The 11,696-nt window shown below is 37.1% G+C and overlaps 1 protein-coding gene across 1 annotated transcript; it reads right to left on the bottom strand.

Moving 5' to 3' along the window:
- Positions 1–6,624: 6,624 nt before the first annotated feature.
- On the bottom strand, positions 6,625–9,137 carry LOC106655280 (zinc finger protein 570-like). Its single transcript, XM_023463315.1, has one exon. It carries the CDS (start codon positions 9,066–9,068, stop codon positions 7,116–7,118), a length of 1,953 nt encoding a protein of 650 aa, XP_023319083.1. The 5' UTR covers positions 9,069–9,137; the 3' UTR covers positions 6,625–7,115.
- Between the last annotated feature and the right edge of the window lie 2,559 nt (positions 9,138–11,696).

The raw sequence follows: 11,696 nt of genomic DNA, 5'->3' as shown, positions 1-11,696 counted from the left end.
AAAAATTGAGACCCTTCGGGTAGTTTTACCCGAGTCCACATATGAGAAAATGATCAATCTCTCGAGTGGTGGACTTTTTCTGGAATTCTTAGCATAAACGTCCTTTTTCCGCCCGGACGTCGTGCGGCTGAAATTTCATTCAACCATGATAAATGATCCTGTGTATATACGTACGTACACACCGGTATCAGAAGCGAGATGTTTGTAGTTATACCATGGTATATGTACGGGGCACTACTGCAGCTCCGAGAGTTCACATACATAACGTGCGAAATGTAAATTAGTTTGAATGAAGGGCATGTGTGTTGAGATGGCTGGATGTGGGTGGAGTACGCCGTGTGGCGCGGCACACACACACACACACACACACACACACACACACACACACACACACACACACACACACAGACACATAAACTCTACGTCATGCAACACGTATAAATCCATGGGATGTTTCCCGTGTTCATGCGTGTCGTAGGGAGTTTTTAATTTAATGAAAAATTGGTTTTTAGGCCTTCATCGAGTCGACGCGAGCTCAGCATGTAGTGTACGACGTAACATCTTTTTCTCGCTAATTCAAAAAAGTTTTTTGTAAGAAATTATTACATATAAATAATGTTACTACACGTTGACAGACTACTAAACTTGATTATTTAAATTTCACAAAAAAAGTGCAATTTTAATCTTTTTTGGAGAATTTCATTAAAAAAGTATCATGCTTTTATATAGATTCTGAGAGTTCAATTTAACAAAAATGGAAAGATTATAAATAACTTTGAAAAACGTCCCTTATCACGAAATAACCCAATTACGTAACAGTGTTCTTCATTAAGCCATTTTCGAAGTAAATTTAGACTTGCATTAATCTGGTGTGCATTATGGTCGTTAGATTAATTGCATTACTTTACAATAGTATTTGCATTAGTGTTAATACATCAAATGAAGTCTGATAATAAACGATGAATTCTCTCAATTCGTTTACAGAAAATAAAAATCTTTTTATATAAATTATAGGTTAGCTTACTAAAAACAATGTGTTTTTGGAAGCAATCCTACATAAGTTATAGTAATAAGTAATAATTGTGATAATGTCTCTCTGGCACATAAAAAATTTTCCAAAATTTTTTTTTAGTAATTTTTTAGCAACGTTGCCATACTTAATTACTTTCTTTCTTGCGCAGTTGTAGAAACGGTTTCCCAACTTTTCCTCAAATATCTAGCCCGTAACGTTTGGAAAGCCGAAGATCGAAGCTGCCGCTCTACTTCAAAAATAATATAAAATAAAAAAAATTGATTTTTTACCCTTACAACTTTATATTTTTTCACATATGATCCACATAAAATTTGATACTTTTATGATAAATTGCAAGTGTGTAGAAGACGAATAGTAAAAAGTTATGGTTTACAACATACAACAACTTTTTAATGGCACATGTATACACTAGAAAATGATGCGAATAAATAACTTTTCATGCACCTGAATGACACAGTATTGCGCTATTGTATATACTCAATGTTTTTTTTTCTTTCCGAATACAAACAGAATATGTCTCTCATCATTTTATATTGACGTATGCAGATTTATCGATTCCCCTCGGTGCGAAAAGTTTTTCATGTATAGATATAAATTTTCAGCTTGAATAATGTTAAAATAAAATGCGCTGTTTGTAGCAAATTCTGAATAATTTACCATTGATTTTTCACATTTTCCAAAAAAAAAAAAAAAATGTGAAAAGTAAATGCTGTAAATACTCTCGTCAACGATCGAATGAAATCGTTGTTAAAATAAAAAAAAGAAACCGGAATAGATACATCGTGGAAATAAAATGCCGAAGACGATAATGTAAAAAAATTGCTTAACGCAAATCTCAAGACATTTGTATCCCAGTTTCGCGCGAATCGCACCGAGAGCTTGGAAACACATAAGCACGCGTGAGGCAAAAGTAAGAGCGCGGGTATACCCAAGCACGTCGTTATAGGTACGGGTCGGGCGAGGGCAAATCGACTACTCGCGATACACTCGATGCACGTGTGTATGTATGTGTGTAAGCTGTATAGGCAATATATCCTGGCAATAACACGTATATAGCTCGCAGCTAAATTCGACTCTGCACAATAGCATATTAAAATTCGATTTAATATCTTTTTCTCGATAATCAACTGCTGTACTTTATACATCGAGCTTATGTACATTACAACATATTTATGTACTTTGAGTTAAGTATATAAAGTGCGAGAGAGAGAGTAAAAGCGGAACTATCGAAAAACAAGGCAGAGACGTCGCACAGCAGCAGCAGCAGCAGCATCTGCATACATAGAATAAGAAAAAATCGAGAGAGAGAAAAAGGCAAAACATCGAGCAGCTGCAGAGCAACGCTTTTAAGCTCGAACATCGATGTGAATATAGATGTAAAAAGTAGGATATACGAAAACGCGTCGCGCGGCGCTATCGCTTAAATCCCTTTCTATCTCTCTGCTTCGCTTTCTATATCTCTATTTCTACTTCCTCCGAACTAGAAAATAGTACACACACGCGCACAATCGAATGGAATAAAAAAGAGAGAAAATCAAAGGACAATTCACAAACACGTGTATGTGTTTCTTTCAGCTTTCTTCCTTGACGATTTCAACGCAGTGGCGGCGGCGGCGGTACTCCCTTTTATCGTACGACGTACGTAACGCTGGAAAAGAGAGCTCCGGGGTTCATTTCTCCTATAGGTTTTTCTCTCTCTCTTTCTCAAACAGCCACTTTTTGCCGCGAGTGCAGCTCTCATGAAGTCGCGCGACGACGACGACGACGACGACGATAAGATAGTGAGCGCGCCTATGTAAGAAATAACGGATGGTGAGTTCGATGAGTTCTGTCAGAGAGGAAAATGGCGCACAAAAAGCCAAGAATTTCTCCGTCTGCTATTATACGAGTGCCGGTGCGACGAAAAACTTGAATTTTTTTTCACTCGATGTTCACTATTGTAACGCGACTCCTATTCTTTGATGTTTGACTTTGTCACAACAAATTTTTAGATATTTTTTTAGTACCAATAATCGATAGTTTTGTTAGTAAATTTTACTACATCTTCATAACTTACTGCTATGATAAAAAATTCATTTGTTCTCTAGTAGAAACGCCGAACGTTTCATGGCTAGTTTGTACTTAACGATGAAGTATTTATTTTCAAAACGAAGCATGTAGCATAACTCATTTACTACTATAGACTATGTACCGACTTATAAGATTATTATATAAAGATAATTAAACCATCAATGTAATTTTTCTATAACCTTCCTTTGACTTATACAATTATTATGACGTTACCACTTGCAGATTTAGTTGCAAAGTAGTATTGTCTAATTTATCGTGATTCAAAACTGGTCTCAACGTTACGAAATTTTAATTAAATTAACATTTTTAATGATAATTTTTTGGTCATCATTATTTGTTCTATCTCATCCTCGTGTCAATTACATTAATGCAGTCAACTCCCTTATATATCCTTACTCGTGTCAACAAAATCGACTTGTATCGCGATATAAACAAGTACTTGCCGTTTCTACAATCATGTTTCAACGTGTAAACAAAATAGCCAATGTTACTATCGGTGTATATTACGCAGCCGTGTAAATAGCATTAGTTTGTTTTAAAAACTCGAATCTCCCGGCAAAAATTTCCAACTTATCCAGCTGCACTGCTCATCCATACTTTTCAACACATCCGCAGCTTCTCGTGCACCCATGTAATCCAATCAGTCACGGCATTAAACGGCACAGATATAAATTCATGACGTCCAAGCGAGCATTTACGTGGAGAATTACATATGTCGTCTCCAATATAGGCTCGGCGCTTACACATACACACACACACATGGCTCGGGCTGTTAATAAAATTCCAAAAATTTGCATGGCACCTGGGAAACCCTCCCGAACGCTCGACTTGCGATTCCTGATGTTCGTAAAATTTAAAACGAGAGCTTTGGGGTGGTGGTGGTGGTGTCGACGGACGCCGGGGCTTATATGGTCTCGCCTACCTATCCTCGCAAATTGAGTTTTAAATTATTTCCATATATAGGCCGCACGGGGATATCAGTCGTGGGGCGCGTTAGTGTTATACCCATACGCTCGGAAAATCCAATGTAGCATCCGAAGTTACCTCTCGCTCGCGCGTATTTACACGTACGCGCGTGTACAAATCATCCCCCCATATATATCTATATCCATCTATCTATACCTATATATTACGGCATGTATAATACATTCACACAGAGATTCGCACGCTTCTGCTGCTGCCTCGTGTATATATATACACATATATACATCTGGGCGCGCGCGGAGCGCACAGTGCTCTCGGAGCTATCTATATTTGCACACATACGGGCGGCAGTGGTGTGTGCATATGCACAAACAAATTGAATAGCTTTGTTCGTAGAGCCAACAGAGCAAACGAGCACTCTGCTGCTGCTGCTGCGCGCACAGACGTGTATATACAGCATTCAATATTGTGTATTGGCTTTAATATGTATTGGCTCGTGTGTTGTAACGGCGGCACTTTTATAAATGCCCGAAAATCTGCAACGACGAAAATGTTATGTGTGTTACGTACATGTATAGCCGTGTATACTGTGTGCGTGTGTGGTTGACATCGGAGAGAAATATTATACGCGGCGCGCGAGATCCGTTCTTGTAATTGTGGTTTGTGAGCTCCGCAACCAACTTTAACGAGCATCCGCGTGTAAATTATGGCTTACCGAAAGGAAAATACACGAGTTCGAAAAGTCATACTATTCGCGTGCACACGATGACTGAGATTCTTTACACATTTTTATACATCGGAGAAATACTTGTAAAAAGAAAATCAATATTACATCAACCGAGATAAATGTATGTCAAGTCCCTTACGTGCGAACCAATTTCCGAAGGTCTGAACTCGAAAAATCAAAGCAAATTACGTATGCGCATCCGCGCGTTGTACATGCGTGTTTAGCGGAGCGTGCGCCGCTATTTCTGCAGCCCTGCAGAGCGCCCTAAACTAACTCGGGTATGCGTGTGTGTGTACATATTTTGCTGTACTGTGCTCCTTTTAAAAGCAACGCGATCTCCCTCTCTAGTATAGGTATGTGTGTACGACCTGTACGTACCACTGTACGTACGCTCGTGAATCTTAATACTCGCGTGCGCGCAAGGCGAAGATTGCGCGAAGCCTCTTATGCGCAGATATATAATTCGAGCGAGACAGAGAGAGAGAGAGAGTCGTGTGTTGCATCGCGCGTCCTTTGCATATGTGCGAAGGGAGAGAAAATTCAAAGCATTCGAGCATCCGAGCAAAAGTGTATGCAGGAACTGTGACGCGTCGTAGATTCTTTTACTTGCCGCACGTGTGTGTTAGGTGCCAACTTGAAACTGGAAATATTTTTCAAAATTTGGAAAGACTGTGGTCACGATTTGAAGAATCGATCGTTATCGCTTAGGGTAAATATAAATTTGACTGATGATGAAAAATTAATTTTTTTAAATTAATGATTTTGAGAAGGAAATATTTACTCGCATGATGTCGGACTAAAAAATGAAATGAGGTAAATTAAAAATATTCTTTGGCTAATTTTAACACTTTCATGTTGTTTACATTTTTTGAATAAAGTCGTTCTGCACCGAGATGAAAAATCGCAAACATCAAGATCTTGATTTTTGTATTTGAATTGTTCGTGAAATTCCATCTACCATCATTCTAAATCATTCGATTGCTCTAAATTCAGTTTTTGAGGGGTGACCGCCAGGATTCGAGACATTTGGAGATTATGGATCTCCGCAGTTTAGAATAGCCTACGATGTACAAAATAAGGCTCAATCGACACAATGCAGTGTGATTATATTGTCGAGAATGTAACGATGGACTTGCTAGTTTCCAATAATACATCTGTTGATAAAATCGAAAAGCTCATAATAAAATATGACACTTTTTATCACAATAAATATTTTTATTCAATGGAGCGTTGCAATTAGTGGTATCAGAAATTTACATCAGCTTTCCTCTTACAAATCAATAATTTCTGCCCATCAGAAGAAGAAGACGAAACGAGAATTCGAGTGATATATCGTGCACTGAGGAGAAATAAGAAGAAACAGTCGGAATGACCATACATATATCGCAGCGAGAGAAAATTGAATGTGTCACTCTTCAAAGTTCCACTTTTATCTTTCCTCTGTATTCGTGGCTCGTGTGGCGTGCTACACCTGCTAAAAGAAAAATTTTGACGCACCCCAACGAGAATTGTAATAAATGTGTATATATTGAAAATTGTTTAAATTTTCTGAAAAAAGCCTCCAATTTCGAATTAAAATCTAATTCAACTCAGACTCTTATTATCTGAATATTCAGTAAACGCTGATAGGTCCTGGAGCATAGATAGTCAAAATATAAAAAAACTTATAGTTAATGCCTTATTGAAGTAAACTCAGACATTAAAATTAAAGGAAAATCTGGTAGTTTGACATGTATCCTTTGTTGAAAATGTATCAGTACAGACTTATGCATGAAATATTTCGAACTAACAATAAGAATGAAGTTTAATGATTAAGCTTAAACCGTAATTTGAGATTAATTATATTGTGTATTGATTATATTGTGTCATGTTGTGTAGTTATGAGAGTAATATATTTATTCTTAGTACTTACAAATAAAAGTTTTGGACAGTATAATTTGTAATGAATATCAATTTACAAAACATTGACTGAATTTGTTTAAACTTGATTATAAGTAAATGGATCACAATTAATTTTTTTTTTTTTTTAAGAAATTATTCCCTGGTATTTTAAGTATCCCATAATAATACTTCTAATGTCCAAGCTAATCAATATTTATAGTTTCCTAAAACTATATTTTCTTCCAAATGCCGTAATGTACCTTAGATTCGATATCTTTTCGTCACTAGTGAAAAGTTTTCTAGTGCCGTCAATTGTGTATAAGTGTTGTCAATTGGTTGTGTGGTCAAAACCTTTAATGGCAAAGGATGCAATCGACGCACTATAAAAATCTTTTTTGATATCCGTTGTTATCAAGGTCTTATTACTATTTATGAACTGTCTTTTGGTGTCTTCTCAAGTTGCTCCGATCCGAAAATTTTTTATGGCGCATGTTGCACTCGAAGTCCTTCCGTCCTTCGTGAACTGTTTTTATGAACTGTTTTTATGTGTGTATTCAATCGGACTTTCTGTGTGAATGTTTGATGGCACACGTTGCACTCGTAGTCCTTTTGTTTATCGTGAACTGTCTTTATGTGTAATTTCAAGTTGTTCTTTTGTAAAAATTTTTTCTGACACACGTCGCATTCGCAGTCCTTTTGTTTATCGTGAACTGTTTTTATATTGTGTAATTTCAAGTTGTTTTTTTGTGAAAATTTTTTCTGACACACTTCGCACTCGTAGTCCCTTCGTCCTTCATGAACTGATGTTAAGTGTGCTTTCAAATGGCTCGAACGTGAAAATAATTTAAGGCACACGTGACACTCGAAGTCCTTTTGTTTGTCATGAACTGTTTTCATGTGCATTTTCAAAGAACCTTTCTGTGTAAAACTTTTCTGACACACATGGCAATGAAAGTCCTTTTGTTTTTCATGAACTGTTATTACGTGTATCTTCAAATGGCCTTGGTTTGTAAATATTTTCTGACACACGTCACACTCGTAATCCTTTTGTCCTTTATGAATTGCTTTTTGGTGTCTTCTCAAGTTGTTTTGCTTTGCAAATGTTTTCTGACACACGTTGCACTCGAAGTTTTTTTGTCCTTCGTGAACTGCGTTCTTGTGTTGCTTCAAGTTGCCTTGCTCTGAAAATACTTTGTGACACACGTCGCACTCGTAGTCCTTTTGTTTATCGTGAATCACTTTTTTATGTATCTTTACATAGGTCTTACTCGAAAATCTTTTCTGACACACGTCACACTCGTAGTCCCTTTGTTTGTCATGAACTGTTTTCACGTGTGTCTTCAAATGTCTTTGCTGTGTGAATGTTTTCTGACATACATTGCACTTGCTATCCTTTCTTTCTTTGCAAAACTTTTTCTGAACTGTTTTACGGTGCTCATTTTGTTCTTGATCACAATTGACTTCAGTTCTAGAAACTTGGATAAATGAAGTCTGATGAAAATCATCACTTTTGATTAGTGACTCTTGACAAGGATTTGGTTCAGTTGTCAAAATTTGTTCATCCACATCCTCCTGTACATCTTGATATTTGATTAACTGCGGATCGAGATCCATATGTGACTCAAGTTCACAATCCAATTCTGTACTTGGAACTTCATTAAATGTAGTCCAATCGAAATCGTCAATTTTATTTTGTGACTCTTCACAAAAATATGGTTCAGTCGCCAAAACTTGTTCACCTAAATTCTTCTGTACATCCTGTGGTTCAGATAATAGAGGATCGAGGCCTATATATGACTCAAGTTCCCAATCCGCTTCTATACTTGAAACTTCATTAAATGTAGTCCAATCGAAATCATCGATTTCATTTTGTGACTCTTCACAAAAATATGGTTCAGTCGCCAAAACTTGTTCACCTAAATTCTTCTGTACATCCTGTGGTTCAGATAATAGTGGATCGAGGCCTATATATGACTCAAGTTCCCAATCCGCTTCTATACTTGGAACTTCATTAAATGTAGTCCAATCGAAATCTTCGATATCATTTTGTGACTCTTCACAAGGATTTGGTTCTGTTGTCAAAGTTTGTTCACCCACATTCTCCTGTACATCTTGATATTTGATTAACTGCGAATCGAGGTCCATATGCGACTCAAGTTCACAATCCAATTCTGTACTTAGAACTTCATTAAATGTAGTCCAATCGAAATCGTCGATATCATTTTGTGGCTCTTCGCAAGGATTTTGTTCAGAGGATGGAACTTGTTCGCCTACATCTTGATGTGATGTATCTGTTAACCGGGGATCGATGTACACTTGTGACTCAAGATTATCATCCGATTTGTAATGGAACATCAACTGGTGAAATTCTAAGGTAATTGCACAGCTAAAATTAATTTGACACTTGAAACACGATGTCACAGGCGAAGACATTTTTTTTTCCTTGAACAACTAAAATTTCGTTGTTATTATTACTTTATATCGTACCGTCTTACTGCTCGAATGAGCCGATGGCTACTAATTAGTCCAACTCACTGACTCAAGAAATTAAAGTGTAAATAAATAGTCGATTAATCGATCCGATCAGGGCCGTAACCAGAAAATTTTTCCGTTCCAAGGTTTGGGGGTCAGCCCCCCCCCCCCTGCTGGGCCCTTGATCCGATTGAAATCAAAACATTATTTTTCGTCGTTATGACTTATAATATTTTATGCTCCAGTTTAAAAAATTAATAATAAAATATGGCGTATGGAACTAGTCTGAATAAGTGTCAAGAAATATCTTTAATTTTGATTCAATAGCACTCTAATTTATAAGTTGCAATTCGGTCACTACTTTTGGGCTCTTGTGCTATAAAGTATTGTACGCAACTTTCCAATCGCTTCTGGCATCTTATCGTACTTAAACTTACAAACTTTAATTTATAAGACTAGAAATAGTTTTATTTTAAACATAACTCTCAGACTCAACCATTCAAGAAAAATTTTTGTTTTTTCACGTATAAAAATTCTGCATAAAGTTAAAAAATTCGAATTGTTTAGGTGCCAGCGACCCAACTGAATTACCAATCGCTTGATCGTTATTTATATTCTTATCGCATGAAACTCGCATGAAACTATTTTTATTTTCGGGCTGTGAAAGAATTAAAATTTAACATAATAGTTTGAAATGCCGAAGGAACTTATTTTTGTTCTAAAAAAGCTGAATTGAAACATTTATTTTATAATTATCAAAGTTTATTGCAGGTGGTCGAATACTCGATATCCTATTTTTCCCAATAGTTTGATATTTGACCAGGACAACTAGGATAGAGTGTAAAATCATATAAAAAGAGATTTGATTACTTATAAGTGCATTAAACACTTCTTTCTAAGTATATAATGTTTAAAAAATTACTAATTAAACTAAAGAAAGAGCTTTTTACTTAAATAATAGCTCAAGTTGGTCAGTGACGATAATGAGTCTAGAAAGCCTATTTTGAACTTTGTTAAGTGTATATTTTGTTATAAAGTACCATTTTGATCGATAATTAAGGTGTTAATACTGATCGAATATTTGCGCAAAAATTTAATCATGATTAAAGCCAGCACCAACCATTAAATTGTAGGTTTATCTGTCCAACATATGGTTATTGGAATTTGAAACTCATCTCTTTCTTCAAAAATGTTTATAATTTTAGAAAATCGTAAGCATAGACTTCTACCGTATTCACTTGTTGTATTATAGCATTTTCAAAGTCGATGCTCTGTCGCGAACATGCTGTACGATCGATCCAAAATATATTCACTTACAACAGCGTAAAAGTAAAAAATACCATCGGATTCATAAAGAAAACCTTGAAATTAACATTAAATTACATTGTTCTTAATACAAGTGGAGAAAAAAAAAATTACCTTCGCTATACTTTTTGAAATTCGTTCGCACTATTTTCTCGTGAAATAATTCGAAGAAATCTCGATCGTCGGAATAATTTGTGTATCACGCGCGCGCGCGACGCGTTGGATCCAACATTTTTCTGGCGATATTGAAGGAACGCCGTGTACTCTCTCGCGCGCATAGAGCATGGACATATTATACATACACTACACACATGCCACTCTCGTTTCTCCACAGTCCTCGTATACCGTCTGTATGTACGTGTATGTGTTCCCCCCATGCCACAAGAGGTATAACGTTAGAGAAACTACGTGCACTACTACTACACTTTCACAACTGAAAACACGCAGAAGTTCTCTCTCTCGCTGACTTTAGACGCGCGCGCAAAAAGGAGGAAGTATAAGGAAAAGCACAAAGCACATTCGCACGGAGAAAATTGCATTTTCAGCTCAAGCGCGCGAGCACAGGTATTCTTTAGTGATGCCGGTGTGACGACGACGACGACGACGACGACGACGACGACGACGACGAAGGGAGTAAAAGAGAAGAGAAGAGAAGAGAAGAGAAGGGCATGTACGCGCGGGTGAGAGTATGGAGGAGGAGGAGGAGGAGGACGTGGACGAGAAACGTGAACACGTTCGTGCAGTTCGTTGCTGCTGCTGCTGCACTACACTTATACCTCGCTCGCGCGCGCGACACATTCTATACCGGAGAGAGAGCTAGGCAGCAGCATATCCTCGATATTCATATCTTTAATGTCACGTATATACCGGGAGCAGAAGCGAGAGAGAGAGAGAGAGTAGTCGGATCGTAGTATTATGGAAATCTACCCCTGGTACGGATGCCCTACATATACATGCACACAGACACACGCTCAGCAGCAGCAGCAGAAGCGAGCTTTCACGTCTTCTTATACCGCGAAGGAATATTTAAAATGCTGCGACAATTGGCCTTTTATTATTATTTTACTCGTCTTCTTCTCATTCTACTCTTTCTTTTTTCGTTGCTGCTCTTTGATGCGATGGGATTTTAAAGGTAACATGGCTATTTTATGCTTGAGCGTTAAAATTTATTTAATAGTCCGCGCAAGTGTATATATAGCCTCGATTCCGAGCTTTCGTAATCTTGAGAATCGTTAAGCTTTTCTGCGACTCGAGACGTAAGGACGATTTTTGTTCTCTTCTTTT

The sequence above is a fragment of the Trichogramma pretiosum genome, unplaced genomic scaffold (genome assembly GCF_000599845.2).
Source record: "Trichogramma pretiosum strain Unisexual culture from Peru unplaced genomic scaffold, Tpre_2.0 scaffold91, whole genome shotgun sequence".
Lineage (NCBI taxonomy): Eukaryota > Metazoa > Arthropoda > Insecta > Hymenoptera > Trichogrammatidae > Trichogramma > Trichogramma pretiosum.
The sequence above is the reverse complement of the archived record's forward strand: the minus strand, read 5'-3'. Positions and strand labels throughout refer to the sequence as shown.

What these genes read in the sequence shown, in the direction of transcription:
- LOC106655280 (XM_023463315.1), bottom strand. Translation starts at nt 9,068, where the DNA reads ATGTCTTCGCCTGTGACATCGTGTTTCAAGTGTCAAATTAATTTTAGC.